The sequence below is a fragment of the Macrobrachium rosenbergii genome, chromosome 30, assembly GCF_040412425.1.
Source record: "Macrobrachium rosenbergii isolate ZJJX-2024 chromosome 30, ASM4041242v1, whole genome shotgun sequence".
Taxonomy (NCBI): domain Eukaryota; kingdom Metazoa; phylum Arthropoda; class Malacostraca; order Decapoda; family Palaemonidae; genus Macrobrachium; species Macrobrachium rosenbergii.
In genome coordinates, this window is record NC_089770.1 from 13,836,001 (window position 1) to 13,859,347 (window position 23,347).

At 32.8% G+C, this 23,347-nt stretch overlaps 1 protein-coding gene across 5 annotated transcripts in view; it reads right to left on the reverse strand.

The window, feature by feature from the left end:
- Nucleotides 1-23,347, reverse strand: part of LOC136855058 (guanylate cyclase 32E-like) — a 437,545-nt gene that overhangs the window by 68,777 nt on the left and 345,421 nt on the right. For all 5 annotated transcript variants that reach the window (XM_067131826.1, XM_067131825.1, XM_067131828.1 and 2 more), the window contains 3 exons: nucleotides 18,713-18,860; nucleotides 14,543-14,633; nucleotides 13,815-13,893 (listed from right to left, as the gene is read on the reverse strand). In XM_067131826.1, coding sequence (XP_066987927.1) covers nucleotides 13,815-13,893; nucleotides 14,543-14,633; nucleotides 18,713-18,860 — 318 coding nt within the window. The remainder of the gene's footprint in view (nucleotides 1-13,814; nucleotides 13,894-14,542; nucleotides 14,634-18,712; nucleotides 18,861-23,347) is intronic.

Sequence of the window (23,347 nt, forward strand, 5' to 3'; positions counted from 1 at the left end):
TGATTTGAGACCACAGACCAGAACCTGCAGAAGACACAGGCGACTCTTTGTAGTAACCAGACTTCCACAGCGACTTTGCTGTCCAACTCCTCAGCATGAAAAATATCCCAACTCCTCAGCATGAAAAATATCCCATCATTTAAAATGATAAAAAAAAATATTACATTGGCCCAACTGAGAACATTGACTGCATCAGTATTACCATCAGAAATACAGACTGAGAACATAGACTGCATCAGTATTACCATCAGAAATACAGACTGAGAACATACATTGCATCAATATTACCATCTTAAATACAGAAAATAAAATCAGCATCAACACTTTTCCATTAGTTTTGCATAACTACCATCGTAAAATTATGTCAATTCCACACGTCCATAAACGATATAAGATTGTCAATAATATAATTTCACCTCCCTAGGCTTAATCACCAAAACTTAATAATAATTATCAGTGACCCAGATCTATAAGTTTGTCATAAAATAGTGGAAATTTAGTCATTTGGACAGCAATATAAAACAGATATTTTCATATACAGAGATAAATCTAAGTTATAAACTTTGCTTTCCACAATCACCGGCTTCAGGCCCACTTCTGCAAGCTTAGTAATTTCAGCACCAGCTAAACTCATTTCAGGGATTTGACATACGGGGCAAAAAGTTATCTAAACCCTGAAACAAGGGAACGTGAAGAACTCAAAGACAGACGACCCTTAATACAATATGGAAGATAATTCAGAATATCGCTACTCCTTTGCCAAAACATGAATGGAGGATAATTTTTTCCTTGATTTCTTGTAACAATATTGCAGGACATGTAATATGATGGCTTTCAGCCCGAGCAGCGCATTGTGTAATCATTTCACAGACATTGGTTCAGAACATATCTTAGAAACAATTTCCGCACACAATGGGTCCACAACCCTCCTCTAGGGGTTCCTCTGCCTTGGGACACTGTCCACTGGTGACCCTACGCATTGGTATTTCCTAGACCAGCTATGCCCAGCTTGTAATGCTCACTGGTACCACTTACTGGTGCCATACTGGCAACCGTTAGTAAAGGATCATCTTCCATTTTTGGGATATTTTCCCGCACCAAGGGGTTCATAACCCTCGTTCCTTTATATTTTGATATGACGCGTTAGTCTCCATAGCTACTGTTACTTAAGAGCTCAGCGGTGTCAAGGTAATATGTTACTATTAACAATGCAGATGGTTTTAAATCATATATATATATATATATATATATATATATATATATATATATATATATATATATATATCTATATATATATATATATAGATAGATAGATAGATAGATAGATAGACAGATAGATGTATGTATATATACATATACATGCATACATACATAGAAACACACACACACACACACACACACACACATATATATATATATATATATATATATATATATATATATATATATTTACATGTATAAATTACGATTTACCTGTGTGCATTTGACCATCTCTAGCTTTTATCCCATAAATTAGGAAATTGCATTCACATACATACATACATACATACACACACACATATATATATATATATATACATGCATAGAGTGATTTTCCGTATGCGTTTTGACCATCTCCCAAGCCTTTCATCACATAAATTAAAAGGGAAATTGCATTCGCTGGCTGCCAATACGCAAACGCATGAAAGAAGCTTAAGAAAGCTTGCTATTGGCAGCTTATTACGTTATTTTTCCTATACCTGTCAAGGAAAACCTTAGCTAACCTATATAGAAAAAATGTCAAAATAACAGAGATTATTCTCATTAAACATTGAAATGAAGGTAAAAGAATATTATGTAATTTAAAAAATTCAGTTTCTCATTCATTATCTTTTTGTGTCTAAGTAAATGGATATTTGATTCTCAAAAATTTTTCTATTTTAGAATTTTGTCTTTTGGAATAATAATAATAATAATAATAATAATAATAATAATAATAATAATAATAATAATAATAATAATAATAATAGCATGAGTCTTAAAATGCAGAAACAAATCCACAGTTATGAATGGGCACAAATATATCTAAAAATACATCAAAACAGATTTGTACCTATACATATCTGTGAATCTGTTCATCCAATAATAATAATAATAATAATAATAATAATAATAATAATAATAATAATAATAATAATAATAAGCCACAATGATAAGCACAAGACACGCAGATTGCTTGACAATGAGAGAGAGAGAGAGAGAGAGAGAGAGAGAGAGAGAGAGAGGACCCACTGCTTACTGCGGAATCCGGACCGCATCTCATCTAACTAGAGGGATTGCAGAGGGATTTTGCATAGGGATTACAATTAAGGTAACAACAGGTCGTCCAATTATCATTTGCGTCTGGGTTCTAAAACTGAGCTAAAACTATTGTGTTAGGTTGTTTGTAATAATTTCCAAGTTGTTATTAATAACCCTGTTGTTGCTGTAGACCGCTGCGAGGTTTCCTCTGAAATACCGTAATTATAATGGAATTCGCCGTGATTTGTCGAGTAATAGCGGCAGGCAATAACATTACGAGGAAATCAGTTTAAATTATATATATATATATATATATATATATATATATATATATATATATATATATATATATATATATATATATATATATATATATATATATATATATATATTGTCATAATAAATCTTCAGCAAAAATACTAACGAAATATATAAAATGAACAAGTAAATACAAACTAAAAGGGTGAGACGTAAAATAACGAAAAATTAAAAACACAAACATAAAAATATGAAAAATAAAACTAAGAGTGAAATGTAAAACAAACTACCACTCACAAGTAAAATATTTAACAACCTAATTGAGTACCTACTATGAAATTACACGATAGCTAGTTGAATACCAGACGAGTTGTTGTTCAATTCCGGCTTCATCTTTTAATAGTCAGCGACTCTGAAATTAAAGGTCCAGTCTATTTGAACAAAAGAAGTACCCGAAAATCCAGGTCAGTGAAAGGATGGTCCTGTGTTAAACTGTGTTCTCTAATGGCAGAAAAGGGTGGTTTGGAACCTAGTTCTAATAGAAAGACCTCTGTGTTCCAAAATTCTGTGTCTGAGCCAGCGGGAACTAGATCCACGTATCAGACCACACTGCGAACAAGTGAATAAGTAAACGACACAGGAATTAAGGTCCACAGGCAGAGTAGTGAAGATTTGTCTTCACTAGATAGGGATAGAGTTTAAAGAACAACCTTTCTTTTTGGATTTTAAGTGTTTGTCGTCGATTTTAGATTCCAATGTTGAGAAAAAATTGGCTGATGTTAGGCTTACACACAATAGAAAGTTAAATCTCGGTATTGACGTTAATAAGAAAATAGATAGTAGTAAAGTTATTTTTAATTTTTTCTAACAGAAATTTAACAACAGATGAAAAAAGTTCTTTCTCTTGGTCTTGATTTTGCTTTGATCCCCATGAAATTCAATTTCTTTAAGTATTTTTAAGTTTTGAAAAACTATGTTCTACTTTGAGGCTGTGACATTTTTGGCAGTGAAACCCCTTACTTCACTTTTTAGCAAAATTTCTGTAATTGCAAATGATACCTTCAAAATTTTAATTATAAAAAAAGAGGTGACAATCAGTTAAATAAAGACAGAATCAATATTTTACGTAACATTAATTTTTATAATAGTATGTTATTTTATTAAGCCAGATAAAGGTAGGGTGTTGTATTAATGAATAGGTCTGATTATTTAGATAAAATTAATGAAATACTCTCTGACAATACAAAATTTATTTATTTTAAATGTAGATATTACAGGTCATTTATTTGAAATTAGAAGACAAACTAAATAGGTTTTTTATTTATCTGAGAGATAAGATTTAGGAATTTACATATAGCTCTTTATTTGCTTCAGGGTCTAAGCCTGGTTATTTGTATTTAGTCTGCCTAAGGTACATAAAATAGGAAACCCTTTAAGACCTATTATTTCCTCAATTGGTACTTTTAGTTATAACCTGTCAAGTTTTTGGTTCAGTTTTAAACCCTCTAACTTTAGGTGAATTTAACATATCTAATTCTTCCAAATTTGTTATTAAAGAATTATGCTCTTTCAATTTAACCAAGATGTTTTAATGGCTAGTTTCGATGTAACTCTCTTTTCACCAATATCCTATTAAAAGAAACAACCGACATTATTCTTAATAATATATGTGAAAACCATTTATCAGTGTTTGGACTTAATAAAATAGACTTGCAAAATTTATTACATTTAGCAACTGCTTATGGCATTTTACTTTTGATGGTAAATTATATAATCAAATAGATGGAGTAGCTATGGGAAATTTCCTTGGACCTGTATATGCGGATTGCTTCATGGGTTATTGTGAAAGGATTTGGATGTCTGAATGCCTAGTGCTTTCAAACCTTTGTATTACCGTAGGTATGTAGATGATACTTTCCTTGTGTTTGAATTATCACATGTTGATTTGTTTTTGAATATTTTAATTCTCGTCACTAACATTTCTTTTACTTGTGAGACGGAACAGGATAATAAGTTGTCATTTTTAGATGTACAGGTATACAGAAATAGTGGCAAATTTGAGACCTCTGTTTATAGGAAAAGTACTTTTACTGGCTTGGGATTGAATTACCTCAGTTTTTTTTTAAAGTTGTATAAGATGAACTTTTTACGCACTTTGATTAATAGAGCCACTACAATGTTTGTTGTGATTTTAATTTATTTCATCAAGATATGGTTTTCCTCCAGAATTATTTTCTGAAAACTCATATCCCATTTTTTATTTACAAAGTTCTGAAAAAATTTTTAAATGAAAAGTTTTGTCCCAGACCGGTGTACAGTAATGCTAGTAAAGATGTAAAGTACATTAAATTGCCTTACCTTGGTCATAGTAGCTATATGGTCGAAAAAGTTACAAAAATACTTAAGCATTGTTTCCCTCAAATCAGTTTCCGGTTTGTTTTCTGTAATCCTTTACAATGAGATCACTTTTGAGAGAAGCCTACTCTGCCTGTGGACCTTAATTCCTGTGTCGTTTACTTGTTCACTTGTTACGCAGTGTGGTCTGCGATACGTGGGATCTAGTTCCCGCTGGCTCAGACACAGAATTTTGGAACACAGAGGTCTTTCTATTAGAACTAGGTTTCCCCTTTCCAAACCACCCTTTTTCTGCCATTAGAGAACACAGTTTAACACAGGACCATCCTTTCACTGACCTGGATTTTCAGGTACTGTCTTTTTGTTCAAATAGACTGGACCTTTTAATTTCAAGTCGCTGACTATTAAAAGATGAAGCCGGAATTGAACAACAACTCGTCTGGTATTCAACTAGCTATCGTGTAATTTCATAGTAGGTACTCAATTAGGTTGTTAAATATTTTACTTTGTGAGTGGTAGTTTGTTTACATTTCATTTTTTTTTTATTTTTTATTTTTTTATGTTTGTGTTTTTTATTTTTTTCGTTATTTTACGTCTCACCCTTTTAGTTTGTATTTACTTGTTCATTTTATATATTTCGTTAGTATTTTTGCTGAAGATTTAGTATGACAATATATTATATATATATATATATATATATATATATATATATATTTATACATACATATATATATATTTTATATATATATATATATATATATATATATATATATATATATATATATATATCAATATACATACAGATTTATATATATATATATATATATATATATATATATATATATATATATATATATTATATATATTTATATATATATATATATATATATATATATATATATATATATATATATATATATATATATATATATATATATATATATATATATATATATATATATATATATATCGTCCAGAAATATAAATGTGAGTAATACAATACACAAAAGGATAAAAAGGTGAATGATAAATATATAACAGAAAAACAAAACAAAAATAAAAACGACTAAGAATTTTATACCTGCCACACATATAAAAGAAAACGGAAGGTTCCGCTGACGATAACGAAGAAAGAAAACGGAAGAAAAGAACGGAGACCCTACTAAATTTTTCACACACTCGTGGATGGTTGTTGGCGAAGAAACGGAAGAATATGAACGAATGAAGATCATGAAGAATTCATCAGTTCTGCATGCAAACAAAGAAAAGAGGAGAAGGGGAGAAAGAGAGACACCCTGATCACGTAATCAATCGCAAATAAAGTTTTTATTTGTGAATATGATGAACAAGAAATGACTTACAAAGTGAGTATGTATAGAGGATGAGAGATTTGAGAGAGAGAGAGAGAGAGAGAGAGAGAGAATGTGGGTATTGATTGTTTTGTGGTGTTGTGGGCCAATGAGTATGTATATGTATGTATATATTATATAATAAATATACATAATATACATATACATAAGGTTATTTACATACACACACATACATATATATTATTCACATAGTAATTTCAAACCCGTATAGGCCTAATCACAAAAAAGTCTAAGTAAATCTTTTCTTGTATGTATCAATAATTCACTCATTTAGTCTTGATTACGGAAAGGAAATTTTAATCAATAATTCATTTTAATTAAAAATGTTCTTTCGATTGTACCGAACTCTTAAAATCCTTCGGATTAAAGCTGAATAATGATCCCGGATGCTAGAGTTTGAAATTTAACACACATAAATCAAGCAAGGCATTAGTAGAGAATTAACGAGTAATGAAATGTAATATTCATGAAGAAATATCCATAATTCTGATTGAATACAGAGCTCGTGGCTAAAAACATTATTTTATTTATTGCTATAATTTTGGGATCTTAACCATGTTTCTTAATGAACTGTTTAGATTACAGTATTTTTTTCTGAGCCTTGCCTTTTCGAAAAGGAAAGGATTCAACATGATGATAAATATGTAGTATATATATATATATATATATATATATATATATATATATATAAATAAATATATATATATATATAAACATTAAACTACAAACTTCCTTTAATATCCAATTCGCTCTACCTCGGAAATAATATGCTTTCATATATGTTACCCGAAAGGGAATTTTTTAGTTGATAATAAGTTCGTCATCTCGTGGGCTCGAACCACGGAAGACAAGAACTCAGGACTACAATGATGAGCATTAAACCACACGGCCATCAAGTATATGAATCACGGTGATGTGATAAAATTCATTCATGAACAATATATATATATATATATATATATATATATATATATATATATATATATATATATATATATATATATATATGTGTTGTGTGTGTGTGTGTGTGTGTGTGTGGAAATGAATACATGGGAACGTGTTTCACAGAAATAAACTTGAGTCACCACGGAACCGAACCCCGGTCTTTCAAGTGAGAGTACAGGTCAATAGCAATTTGGATGCAAAGGTCATAAAAGGAGATGGAACCTAAGTACTACGTACCTGAAGTTTTTCCCGGGCAGGCGTCTAGCGCCCAACATACCTGCGAATTTTACTCAACTCCCAGACCCATCAGCGCTCGAACTGCTAACATTTCATTCGACTTACCCCTTTCACCGTGAGATATGGTGGAAATGAACACAGAAATAAATTGCTGACTCACCACGGGACCGAACCCTGGTCTTTCGAGTGAGAGTCCAGGGTAAAATTCGTTGGTATGTTGGGCGCTAGGCGGCTAAATGGTAAAAACCTCAGGTAAGTAACACTTAGGTTCCAACCCCTTTTATGACCTTTCCGTCCGAATTGTTAATGCCTGGACTCTGGGTCCTCGGTGAGACATTTAGGTTCGGTCCCGTATATAGGAGTATTGATATTTTATATATATATATATATATATATTAGTATGGGTTTCTTTGAAATTTTTTGAAACATATCTTATACATTTGTAAACTTCTCCTTAAAACCAAAGTAAGAGAAGACTGATTTTCTTTTTGGAATTAAAAAACAAACAGACTTGATTACACTTCTGTGTATCCTAGATTTATTTAAGTGAATTTTGATGATTTTCGCTAATATAAAACTCCGTTAAACCGGCTTCTAGATCATAAATACATATCGTCCTCAGCATCAATAGCGGTGAATACTGGGTGTTTAGAAAACGGGAGGTCTAGAAACTAATGCGTATAAACAGATATGAATTTCTTCACACGTGAAGTTGCATTACCAGTACCACGGTTAGTTTCCTCACATAAAACTGAGAGAGAGAGAGAGAGAGAGAGAGAGAGAGAGAGAGAGAGAGAGAGAAAGAGATACCAAAAATGAACCTCATAAAAGCTCGCACATAATGGGGTAACTGTTGACAAACCTATTAGATGTAATGGGTCAGACGCCATTCCATTTACCAGGTTAATAGCATTTACATGAAGCATTTTGCATCTTCATCAACTGCACGGTGGGTAATGAAGAGAAACATCTCTCTCTCTCTCTCTCTCTCTCTCTCTATAATCTATAATTATATATATATATATATATATATATATATATATATATATATATATATATATATATATATATATATATATATATATATATATATTTATAAAACTCTGAATGACAACCAATAAACTCTCTCTCACTCTTTCCTTCTTTCTCCAACCTAACAACCCGTCTACTCTCTCTCCTACTTCCTCTCCCTCTCACTCTCTCTCTCTCTCCCTTTCCTGTTAAGACAGTTGCTTCAGTTACAATGACCAGCATTTATGACATTTTATATTTCACCCCTGCTCACCCACCATTCCTATCGGGGTGAACTTGGACTTAATGGGCGTCGGGAGTGTCACTATTCATCTCAGTGGCCTCGAAAACTATGGATTAGACACTAATATGTCATTTTTGACATTTTATGTTTCACCCCTTCTCACCCCTCCCCTACCCTTCCTATCAGGGTTGAACTTGGACTTAAAGGGCATCGGAAGTGTCACTGTTTATCTCAGCGACCTGGAAAACTATGGATTAGACACTAATATCTGTCATTTTTGACATTTCATTTTTTACCCCTTCTCACCCACCCTTCCTATCAGTGCTGAACTTGGACTTAAAGGGCATCGAAAATGTCACTGTTCATCTCAGCGACCTCGAAAAGTGTTTGGGGATTACCAGAGATACAAGTTTGGGAGATAACCTCAGATACAGGCATGGGAGATTACCAAAGACACAGGTTTGGAAAATTACCAAAACCACAGGTTTGGGAGATTACCAGAGATACAGGTTTGGGAGATTACAAGAGACACAGGTTTGGCAGATTAACAGAAATACAGGTTGGGGGGATAACCAAAGACACAGGTTTGGGAGATAACCAGAGATACAGATTTGGGAGATTACCAAAGACACAGATTTGGGAGATTACCAAAGACACAGATTTGGGAGATTACCAAAGCCACAGGTGGTTTTGGAAATTACCAGACACAGGTTTGGGAGATTACCAAAGATACAGGTTTGGGAGATTATCAGAGACACAGGTTTGGGAGATTACCAAAGACACAGGTTTGGGAGATAACCAGAGATACAGGTTTGGGAGATTACCAGACGTACAGGTTTTGGAGATTACCAAAGATAACCCAAAGAGACAGGTTTGGGAGATTACCAAAGACACAGGTTTGGGAGATAACCAGAGATACAGGTTTGGGAGATTACCAGACGTACAGGTTTTGGAGATTACCAAAGATAACCCAAAGATACAGGTTTGGGAGATTACCAGACACAGCTACATCTAGAATAATAAAAGGTGTACAGAAACAGATCTTTATAATTTCAACACAAACAAATACAAACTTCTTTGAAAAAACACCACCGTATTAGAACTCCAAAATCTAACAAATAAAATATGCGCCAAAGTCTCTTCGGTGCAATCGAGTTTTCTGTACAGCCGCTAGAGCATTTAATCAAGGCCACCGAAAACAGACCTATCTTTCTGTGGTCTCGGTATGATGCTGTATGAGCCGCGGTCCATGGAACTTTACTCACGGCCCGGTGGTGGCCTATCCTATATCGTTGCCAGAGGCACGATCATGGCTAAATTTAACCTAAAATAAAATAAAAACTACTGAGGCTAGAGGGCTGCAATTTGGTAAGTTAGATGACTGGAGGGTGGACGATCAAAGCACCCTCTAGCCTCAGTAGTGTTTAAGATCTGGGGGCGGACAGAAAAAGGTGCGGACGGACACACAAGGCCAGCGCAATAGTTTTCTTTTACAGAAAACTAAAAAGCTAATACCGCATCTCAGAAACTAATATAACTTCTCACAAGCTAATATCACGTCTCAAAAGCTAATACCACACCTAAAAACTAATAACACAACGTCTCGAAAGCTAAAACGTCAGCTCTCAGACCAATAAAGAATCCCGTACAAATCAAATCAATTCTCGGTCTCTGCTTTTTTTCGGGAATGAAGAAGAAGAAGAAGAAGGAGGAGGAGGAGGAGGAGGAGGAGGGAGGAGGAGGAGGAGGAGGAGGAGGAGGAGGTGGAGGAGAAGAAGAAGAAGGTATTAGATTTTGTAGACCCCTCAGAGTAATTTAGGTTTTGCTTACGCATCTAATAGACAGCAACTTCGTTTGTCTGTGGAAAGTGGACCCTCAAGTGGTACGTTCGTAGAGAGAGAGAGAGAGAGAGAGAGAGAGAGAGAGAGAGAGAGAAGGGGGCTTTTAGAGAAACGGAAAGACGTTTTGTCTCTGAAAGCTAGATACACCGTACATACAGAGAGAGCAGAGAGATTGTATTTATGAGTGGTAGAGAGATTGTTTTGTGGATAATACGAAAAACATTATTTCTACGTGCGAAAAAGAAAGAGGCTATTATTATTATTATTATTATTATTATTATTATTATTATTATTATTATTATTATTATTATTATTATTATTATCGGCCAAAGAAGCAAGCCCTCAGTTTTAAATAAACATAAAATACGAGAACCGGAAACCGTAGGAGTGAAATAAATCGTAAATGATAAATAAGAGAGAAAAAGATGACAATAATTAGATCATGAATCAGCGACTGATCACCATTAAAAAATAAAATGAAAAATAGAAAACAAAACAAAATGAAATATATATAAAATAAAATATTGCAAATCGATATATTTCTATTAAACATGATTTTTTTGGCGTTATTTATCCACGAAGCGAAAACAATAACGGGGCGAGAAGTAACATTAATTAACCTCGTTAAACAAAACAGACTCAGGACGCGTATTACTCATCGTTCAATAATTGCGTAAATGTGTAAGAGCACAGACGAACATACGCACCTACGCACACCTCAAGGGCTCCTTAAGGGAATTATGGTAGATGAGTCAGTGTTTGGAAATGACTGTATGTATGTATATTCATGTGTATATATATATATGTGTATATATGTGTATATATATATATATATATATATATATATATATATATATATATATATATATATATATATATATATATATATATATATATATCAACCACAAACACCATTTATCATTAAAAAAGAAAGAACCTTTGCATGCCAAAAGAAAAAAGAAAATAAAGAAAAATATTTGCAGTAGGAAAAGGAAGGTTGCACTTTTTTTTTCACAAGCTAATAAGGTGATAGACAAGGCTTACAGGATAATTGGCTTTGTTAACTAGAGAAAAAGACCTGAAAGACAAAAGAAGAAGAGGAAGAAGAAGGAGGAGAAGACGAAGAAGAAGAAGAAGAAGAAGGAGAAGAAGAAGAAGAAAGACGTTGAGTTATTATGAAATGGGGAAAGTGCAGATGTTTGCGAATTAGCTGTCCATCATTAGTGTTTATTTTGGAAATTATCTAAAAAAAAAATTTTTTTTTTTTACATATTTTCGAGTATTGAAGACTTTGTCTCTTAATGAGTGTTTTTCATAAGGTCGAGTATTGTAGTGTTTCTATCAATTTTCTATAATTGTCTAAATTTTGACGTTTTGATATTATAAATGGCCTTGATATTGCCAAAGTTACGAAACGATTTATCTCTATTTCTTATGTTATATTTCCTTGTTTTTAAGACTTGCAAGCTTGCAACAAACCTTTACAGTCTGATGCTATAGGTAATGGGGTCATAAGAATGTCCAAGGGTGCCCAAAAAGTCACAGAATAAAGTATAAAAGTTTAAGCTTCTAAAAGATTTTGAAAGTGAATACTAAGGCCAAATATTAATTGGGACGAAATTGATAACAATAAAAAGTCATGTTGGCTACAACAAGGCACCAATTAAATGCAAAACGAATCCACGGCTTTGCACACCGAGGAAAACGAATTAAAGTTACGTTCAATTACAATGAAAACGGAAAAAGATTAAAACATTAATGCAATATATAACGCAGCCTATCTCAGTGATACCCTAAAAACACGAAATACGTAATTCAACCACAATCCGTAAAGTGAAAGAGCTTTCAACGGATTATTATTATTATTATTATTATTATTATTATTATTATTATTATTATTATTATTTTGTTGAAAATAATGGCAGTTTTCAACGAATTAAATTATACAGGGTTTTTTCAATTCTCCTGACAATTCGTTTTTCTGGCTAGGCTAGGTTGTTGAGTAGAATTCCAATATTCATGTTTGTCTAAATTGGGATATTTGTCAAAGACTTTTATGAAAAATATTATAAAACAATCTTTGAAAAATATCCCAGTTTAGACAAATATGAATATTGGAATTCTGCTCAACTGCCTAGATGAGCTAGAAAAACGAATGGTCAGGAGAATTGAAAAAATCCTGTATAAGATTAATTCGCTGAAAACTGTCATTATTTTCAACAAAACATGCATCAAAGAAGGTCGACTCCCTGCATATTATTACTATTATTATTATTATTATTATTATTATTATTATTATTATTTTTTTTTCAGAAAATGAATCCTATTCAAATGGAACAAGCCCACAAGGACCCACTGACTTTAAATTCAGTCTCCAAAGAATACGGTTTAAATTTGAAAAAAGCTACAGTAGATATAATTATTAGAAATGTCAAAATAAATTAACAAATAAAAAAAATTGTAGATAAAAATGTAAATGAATGACAAAATACAAAGAGAATTGCTCTAGGGTAGTAAAATCAAGCCTTTGCAGGAACCAACCGATTTGTTAGGCAAGCTTCCTCTACATACAAATTAGAGACCGTGGATGAAGTTGTATGGTTCATCCAGTGGATGAGGATAATGATGTCAAGGGAGTACGTGTGTATGTGTGGATGAATGGGCCGTTGAGTGGATTAGGCTAAGGAATATTCTCTGGTATTCAACTCCTGTGGTGGTTGAATATGATAGAGCTTGACCAGCCACGCGGAAATTGCGGTTAAGTAATTACGTTCGAGTGCACACATATATGTTTCTCTCTCTCTCTCTCTCTCTCTCTCTCTCTCTCCTTCCTCACACGCATAAACATACGCGTAGGGAGACTACCAGTCTCCTCGAATGAATAAATATATCAGAGGGTAAACCAACAATGTCTTTATTTACAATTATACTCGTATGTTGGTAGGAAACGGATACACTAATATATAATATATATATATATATATGTATATATGTGCATACATACATACATACATATATATACACATATATATTATATTATATATGTAATTTGTATGTATGCATATATTTATTTGTTGATATACTTTTATATATATATATAATGTATAAACATGTATAAATGTATATACATATAATATATATGTGTATATATAAAATGTATGTGCATATATATATATATATATATATATATATATATATATATATATATATATATATACATACATACATATATATATACACTATACACACACACACAGGTGTATTCACACTCACCTGTACGCGACAAGAGACACCACGATCAGCAGAAAGAAAACTCCGCCAGTCACTCCGGCAATTATCTCAACCGTCTGAGCTGCAATCAAAAGACATAAAACGAAAATTAATAAGAAGATTACGTAGCGTAATAGCTTTACACAGGGTCTGAAACTTACCCAGGGGGATGCTGGGAGTAGAGAGAGATATATACAGTATAATATATATGTAAAGATAGTCTAAAAAAATAAATGGGTTATTAACTAAAATTAAGTAAAAAACAGGATACCCTGGGAACATAAAAGATGAACGACACATATACACATTCAAATGATACATAAAATGTGGAAAGTAACTTACATATATTTCACTGGACAACGTATGATTGAATTAGAATTAAGTGTATATGTACATACATACATGCATACATATATGTATGTGTATATATATATTATATATATATATATATATATATATATATATATATATATATATATATATATATATATATATATATATAATAATTCATTCATTAGTAGTCGAATGAGGCTTATGTGAGTTAATTCCACTTTTAAATATATATATATATATATATATATATATATAAATATATATATATATATATATATATATATATATATATATATGTATATATGTATATACACATATATATATATATGTATATATATATATATATATATATATATATATATATATATATATGTGTGTAAATCTAGAACGTTACTTACACTGGCACTTTTGTCCTCTGTAACCACAAGGAGGCTCATCAATAGGAGGTTTGCCCATCTTCCAAGGAATGGGGCTGGTCAGGTGTAGGACCTGAGGAAATCACAAGAATATATCAGTACACTAAAGATTAAAAACAAACTTCCCTTTTCCAACCAATCAATATTAATGTTAACAGAAAAATTCCAACCACAACCCAGAGCTGAAATAGTTATGTTATCAAAAGTTTTCATCTTCTAAAACAATGTCTTGAATTATATGAAGCGTAAACAACATTGTTATTAAAATGGTTCATTCAATTAGGATCGAGAGTATCCATGACTTTACTTCCAGGATGTTTATCAATGGGATGACAGAAGCCTACTGCTGTATGCTAAGACTGGGATCACAACCAAAATATTGTGGTAAGGATCTACAACATGTGGTTATTATAAGGTTCATAAACAATCTTTTATATATTATGGGATCGCAACCACTAAATTACATTTTGGGATAGTGGCTACTGGATTACATTTTTGGATCGTAGCCACTGGATTGCATTTTTGGATCGTAGCCACTGGATTACATTTTTGGATCGTAGCCACTGGATTACATTTTTGGATTGCAGCCACTGGATTACATTTTTGGATCACAGCCACTGGATTACATTTTTGGATTGTAGCCACTGGATTACATTTTGGGGTCATAGCCAGTGAATTATATTTTTGGATTGTAGCCACTGGATTACATTTCTGGACCATAACCACTGGATTACATTTTTGGATCGTAGTAACTGGATTACAATTTGGATCATAGCCACTGGATTACATTTTTGGATCATAGCCAAGGGGTTACATTTCTGGCTCGTAGCCAGTAAATTATATTTTTGGATCATAGCCACTGGATTATATTTTTGGATTGTAGCCATTGGATTATATTTCTGGACTGTAGCTACTGGATTACATTTTTGGATCATAGCCACTGGATTACATTTTTGGATCGTAGCCACTGGATTATATTTCTGGATCGTAGCCACTGGATTACTTTTTTGGATTGTAGCCACTGGATTACTTTTGGGACTGTAGCCATTGGATTACATTTTTGGATTGTAGCTACTGGATTACATTTTTGGATCATAGCCACAGGACTATATTTTTGGATCACAATTCAAACATACACTTGCAATCACCGCTAAAAATATTATGATCTGGATCACAACCAAACTGTTGTGAGGAGGACAACAAATACGAATCACTGGGTTGGATCATAATCATACTATCATTGTTAGGATCACAACCAACCTATTTTATTAGGCTCACAACCAACAGAATGCTGTTGGGATCACAACCAACATATTTTTATTAAGATCACAACCCACCTACTTTTAGCAGGATCACAACAAAATTAATACGCACTGTACTATAAAAGTTCATGATCACAAATTCCCTTTGAAAGCTCACTTTACCTTTGAAAATCACTTTCACTTTGAAAGACACTTTCACTTTTAAAGTCACTTTCATTTTGAAAGACACTTTAACTTTGAAAGTCACTTTCACTTTGAAAGCCACTTTCACTTTGAAAGCTACTTTCACTTTGAAAGACACTTTCCCTTTAAAAGACACTTTCACTTTGAAGGTTACTTTTACTTTGAGAGTCGCTTCCCTTTGAAATCATTTTCCCTTTTAAAGTCACTTTCACTCTGAATGGCACTTCCATTTGAAAGTCAAAAATCACTTTTCATTTGAAAGTCACTTTCAATTTAAGAGTCACTTCCCTTTGAAAGTCAATTTGCCTTTGAAAGTTCAATTTGCTTTTGCAAGTCACTTTCACTTTGAAAGATACTTTCTCTTTGAAAGCCACTTTCACTCTTAAGGTCACTTTCATTTTGAAAGTCCCTTTCACTTTGAAAGACACTTTTCTTTTGAAAGCCACTTTCACCTTGAAAGCCACTCTCACCTTGAAAGCCACTTTCACCTGAAAAGCCACTTTCATTCTGAAGGTCACCTCCATTTGAAAAGTCACTTTCACTTGGAAAGTCACCTTCATTTGAAAGTCACTTTCACTTTGAGAGACACTTTTCTTTTGAAAGCCGCTTTCACCTTGAAACCCAATTTCACTTTGAACGCCACTTTCATTCTAAAGGTCACTTCCATTTGAAAAGTCACTTTCACCCTGAAAGTCACTTTAAGGAAATCATTGGAAAGAGAAAGAAGGAAAAGTAACATTAATCAAGTTACATTCGAACTGCAGAAGTAATCTCGCTGGATCCTTCAAGGTTATTAATTAAAAAAAACTAATCCATGGAAAAGAAGCGGACTGCAGTGATTACAGTGCCAAGAGGGATCAATACTGCGAGGATTTTAAATAAGAGGTACAGAAAAGGAATAGTTCATATAAGAGTTACAGAAGAGAGGAATTTTACATAAGAGGTGCAGAAAAGATTGATTTTAAATTTTAAATAAAAGTACAACAGAGAGGGATTTTAAATAAGAGGTACAGAAAAAAATTATTTAAAATTTTCAATAAGAGGTACAACAGAGAGGGATTTTAAATAAGAGGTACAGAAGAGAGAACTTTGAAATAAAAGGTACAGAAGAGAGGTATTCTAAATTAGAGGTACAACAGAGAGGGATTTAAATATGAGGTACAGAAGACAGGTATTTTAAATAAGAGGTACAACAGAGAAAGATTTAAATATGAGGTACAGAAGAGAGGTATTTTGAATAAGAGGCGCAGAAGAGAGGGATTTTAAATAAGAGGTACAACGGACAGGGATTTAAATATGAGGTACAGAGGAGAGACATTTTAAATAAGAGGTACAATAGAGAGGGATTTAAATATGAGGTACAGAAGACACGTATTTTAAATAAGAGGTACAACAGAGAGGGATTTTAAATAAGAGGTACAAAAGAGAGGTATTTTCTGTGAGATGCAGAAGAGAGGGATTTTAAATAAGAGGTACAGAAAAGAAGGATTTTAAATAAAAGGTACAGAAGAGAGGGATTTTATATAAGAGGTACGGAAAAGAAGGATTTTAAATAAGAGGTACAAAAGAGAGGGAGAAGAGGTACAGAAGAGAGGAACTTTAAATAAGAGGTGCACAAGAGAGGGATTTTGAATAAGAGGTACATAAGAGAAGGATTTTAAATATGAGGTATATAAGAGAGGTATTTTAAATAAGAGGTGCAGAAGAGAGAGATTTTAAATAATAGGTGCAGAAGAGAGGTATTTTAAATACTAGGTTCGGAAGACAGGAATTTTAAATGAGAGGTGCAGAGAGAGGGATTTTGAATAAGAGGTACAGAATAGAAGGATTTTAAATGAGGTACAGAAAAGAGGGATTTTAAATAAGAGATGCAGAAGAGAGGGATTTTAAATATGAGGTACAGAAGAGAGGTATTTTAAATAAGAGTTGCAGAAGAGGGGGATTTTAAATAAGAGGTGGAAAAGAGAGGAATCTTAACGAAAAGGTACAGAAGAGAGGGACTTTAAATAAGAGGTGCAGAAGAGATGGATTTTAGAATAAGAGGTACAGAAGAGCGGGATTTTATATAAGAGGTACAGAAAAGGATTTTAAATAAGAGGTACAAAAGAGAGGGATTTTAAAGAAGAGGTACAGATGACATCGCTTACATTATTAATCCAATATTATAATGGATGACATTTTTCGTTTATTTCTTATTTTTCTTAGTTTTTGAGAGAGAGAGAGAGAGAGAGAGAGAGATTTTACAGCTAAGTCTAGAAATAATTCTACAGGTATTTGAGTTTTCTCTCTCTCTCTCTCTCTCTCTCTCTCTCTCTCTCTCTCTCTCAAGTGAAGCAACCATGCTACAAATACGTATAGTTATCTTCTCACTCTTTCTCTCGTTGAGAGAGAGAGAGAGAGAGAGAGAGAGAGAGAGAGAGAGAGAGAGAGAGAGAGAGAGAGCGTTCTGAAAGAACATACAGTTAAGTCTAGAAATAATCTACAGGTATTTGCAGTTCTCTCTCTCTCTCTCTCTCTCTCTCTCTCTCTCTCTCTCTCTCTCTCTCTCAAGAGGAAGAACCACGCTACAAATTCTTACACTTACCTACCTCTCTCTTTCGTTGGAAGGAGAGAGAGAGAGGAGAGAGAGAGAGAGAGAGAGAGAGAGAGAGAGAGAGAGAGAGAAAGCATTCCCAGCCCCCACAAAACCCAATCTACGAAAACCCACCGGAAGTCCGTTGTAGTCGTCCTCGTTGTACCGGAATCCTCCGACGGGGTAGAGGCCGAACTCCCCAGGTATCAGATGGTGCTCCTGTCTGCCAATTAACGTGTAGTTACCTTCCGCGTCGCCCCGCTCGTCCATACGAACCATGTAGCTGGTGGGCAACGACGAGGACTTTAGTGGGTGGGGTGGTATTTGCTTTGATAATAATAATAATAATAATAATAATAATAATAATAATAATAATAATAATAATAATATATTATTGTAAAATGACTGCAAAATATAACAACGGCAATATCAGTTTTTCAAAATACTTAATAAATAATAATAATAATAATAATAATAATAATAATAATAATAATAATAATAATAATAATAATAATAATAATAATAATAATAATAGGTCTTTCTCCTCTAGATCGAGAACGGGATATGCTGTATATCAGGTCCACAATAACATTCAATGGTATTCTTGTTGATTTCATAAAATCAACAAGAATACCATTGAATATTATTGTGGACCTGATATACTACAATAATAATAATAATAATACTGATATTATTGTAAAATGACTGCAACATATAACAACAACGTCAGTTTTGCAAAAATGCTTAGCAATTAATAATAATAATAATAATAATAATAATAATAATAATAATAATAATAATAATAATAATAATAATAATCAAAAAATAGCTGTTTCCACGGCATTTAATTTACACAGAGTCTTCTCTAATCTTCTTATCTTTTTTTATCAGAATGTAGCTGGTATATCAGGTTTCCTAAGGACGTACAAAGATTTCTGTTGTCTTAGGTTTATTTCCTTTAACGTGTAGACAGCACACTGCTATAAATACCTGTACATCACGTATCTTAATTCACTTGCTTTTATACTCTCATAGATGACTGCCAGTGTGCTGTCGACACGTTACAGAAAAAAAAAAAACCTAAGACAACAGAAATCTTTGTACGTCCTTAGGAAGCCTGGTATACCAGGTACATGCTGATGAAAAAAAGATAAGAAAAAGATTAGAGAAGACTCTGCATAAATAAAATGCCGTGGAAACAGCTATAATTTTCAATGCTACTGCCCTCAGAGGAGGTCTCCTCCTAATAATAATAATAATAATAATAATAATAATAATAATAATAATAATAATAATAATAATAATAATAATAATAATAATAATAATAATAATATCAAAAACTTTTATTTCTTTTAATAATAATACACGTAGGTGCAATAACTGCAAAAACTTTAATATCAATCATGCAATGCTTCACAAAATATAATAATAATAATAATAATAATAATAATAATAATAATATAATAATAATAATAATAATAATAATAATAATAATAATAATAATAGACTAGCACGTTCTGAATTATAACAATTTTAAAACTACCCTTTGTTGAAATTCCACCAATTTTTCTTAAAATATTTAAAATTAAAAGCCACTAAAATCCTGAGACAATAGGAAACAAATAAGATCATTGACCTTGAAAAGTATGTAAAGGTCCCTAATATTGGGGTACAGAGGTAAATTTCCACTTTTATCAGAAAACACCAAGAATTTAAGTATTTTTAAGAGCTATTTTATAACACCCAGAGTAAAACTTTCACTTGTGAAAGAATTCCCAGTAATTCATTTGACAGAAAAAGTTATTTGACATTTTTTGGCAATAAAAATAATCCTGAGACCTTGAAAAATAGGTCAAGGTTACTTAAGATGAACTTGAGACTTTGAAAAGTAGGTCAAGGTTACTCAAAATGAACCTGAGACTTTGAAAAGTTGGTCAAGGTTCCTGACGCCGACGACTTGCCCCCAAATAAAAAGGTAAAGTTATAGAAGGTGGAAAACCAGGTGGGCACAGACTCAAAAAGAGAACGGACGGAAAGGTCAGAGGTCAATCCAGGTAGGATAAGGGATTAAGCAAAGTTGTCGAGTGAATTAAAATATGAAAATTATTGATTTGGCTTAAAGCTTTCTGTTTTAAATGTGATTTACTGATGACTATCATTGGTTCAGATGTGATTTACTGATGAGTATCACTGGAAAAAATGTAATTAATATGAGAAATAATTTTTAAAAGTTCCATTAAAAAATACGTCAGACGCTCCAAAGGCGTATTGTCAAATTACCATCCAATTCCTCCCGGAGGCAGATTAGCGTATATCCATTTCAGCGTAATTATGACAGAACGCCCACCAAAATGACTTGAGGCAATAATCACACTTCAATTACCTCAATAACAGACCAACTAATTAAACCGAAGACGAGGTTACGTCACAAGAATACGAACAGAACAGAAACTCTACAGACGAGGGAATCTCTCCCACGCGTCCGATTCCAGGTACCGAGGCTTGGTCTTCGTCGTCTTTCCGACGCTCTCCTTCCTTAAAAACTGAAAACTGATCTATGGAAGGGTAATCAAGCGAAGACGTTTCGTAAGGATTCGTCTAATTCCTGTTTGAGGAATGGAGAGAGAGAGAGAGAGAGAGAGAGAGAGAGAGAGAGAGAGAGAGAGAGACTTCGAAATAATCATCTTGACAGATTACCGGAGGAGAAATCTGACTACTTGAATTAAAAGCTAATACACTCACTCACTCAGTCTCTCTCTCTCTCTCTCCACTTTACAGATTACAAGAAGAGGAATATAACTAGGTAAATTAGCTGCCAATAAACTCCCTCTCTCCACTTCACAGATTACAAGAGGAGGAATATGACCTAGTGAATTAACTACTAATACAAACTCTCTCTCTCTCTCTCTCTCTGTTCTGTTTCACCATATCTAGGCTAAAATTCCTAACGTAGGAAATCGGACTTTCTGTTTATTTATATATATATATATATATATATATATATATATATATATATATATATAAGTATATATATATATATATATATATATATATATATATATATATTATATACATACATACATATATATATATACATATTATTATATATACACACATATATATATATATATATATATATATATATATATATATATATACATATATATCCAACATACAAATATACAGTATATATCCAAATACAAATATGATTTACCCGCACAAAATGGCAAATACTTGGAATTCTTATAAGAAGCTGAAGATATATCTTCTATCTCAAGGAAATGAATCTCATTGTCCATTTATGCTCGATGCTTAAATATTTTATACTGGACATAAAAAAACTTTCCATTTCATAAATATATTTTATAAACAAATTGTTTTTGTAAGATATACTTTCTTCCAATATAAAGATCGTCTGAAAATATTATTTTGTGTTAATTTGTTTCAGTAAATCTATTTCTTATACAAAAAAGGTTTCATAACTTGACTTCGTTATAAGTTTCTTTTTAAACTACAAAAAAATTGTTGACATTGAAAAAAAAAAAACTTTTTTCAAAATATTCATTTCTTCTTCTTAAAGTCATTTTATATATGTGCGCTTTTCTATACAAATTGTCCGTTATATAATTGTTTACCTTTTAAATGAGAAATTGAACATAATTCTTTCCTTTTCAGTTTTCTGTAAAAAAAAATAATTGAGATGGCTATTTGTCTGCCCGCCCTCAGATCTTAGAAACTACTGAGGCTAGAGGGCTGCAAATTGGTATGCTGATCATCCACCTTCCAATCATCAAGCATACCAAATTGTAGCCCTCTAGCCTCAGTGGTTTTTATTTTATTTAAGGTTAAAGTTAGCCATGATCGTGCTTCTGGCAACGATATAGGATAGGCCACCACCGTGCCGTGGTTAAAGTTTCATGGGCCGCGGCTCATACAGCATTATACCGAGACCACCGAAAGACAGATCTATTTTCGGTGGCCTTGATTATACGCTGTAGCAGCTGTACAGAAAACTCGATTGTGCCGAAGAAACTTCGGCAAATTTTTTCTTGTTTAAAATCGTCTTTCATTTAAAAACCTGGCTAAGTGGTCTTGCTTTCAGCATTCCACAAATCTCTGGGACAAGAAACACATTTTGGTCTGTTTATTTAATAATTTGTTAGTTTATTTTTTCTTTTCTAATAACTCATCTCTGCTTTCTGCATTCCCTGTTACCTTCCGTTACTTCTTTCAAATGAGCACGAAACATTCTCTGGAAGCTGGAATTTCAAGTTAACGGCCCCTTTGGTGGGCTTGTTCCATACGAAAAGGGTTCACCTTCTGAATAATACCAATAATAATGATTATCAATTATGTAAACAGCCCCTAATTTGGACTTCTATAAATGCTCCAGACTCCATTAGAAGGATTAACGGGCGCTAGCTCGATTATTATGTTAATTATCAGAGCCGGCGCCGTGATGAATTATTCAGAGCCTCAAAAGCGTCTCAGTAACGGTGCTACGATTGGATAATGAAGGGAAAGTAAAGACTTCTTTCCTAAAACACTGGGGATTAGCAGTCCGATAAAAGATAAGCCTCTGAAACTTTATCGGTGATTTGTAATGGAATGGAATGGGATATACAGTTTAGGCCGAACGCCAAGCACTGGGACCTGTGAGGTTACTCAGCGCTGGAAAGGAAATTGAGAGTAGGTAAGTCTGAAAGGTGTAACAGGAGGAAAACCTGGCAGTTGCACTATGAAATAACTGTTAGGAGAGGGTGGATAGCA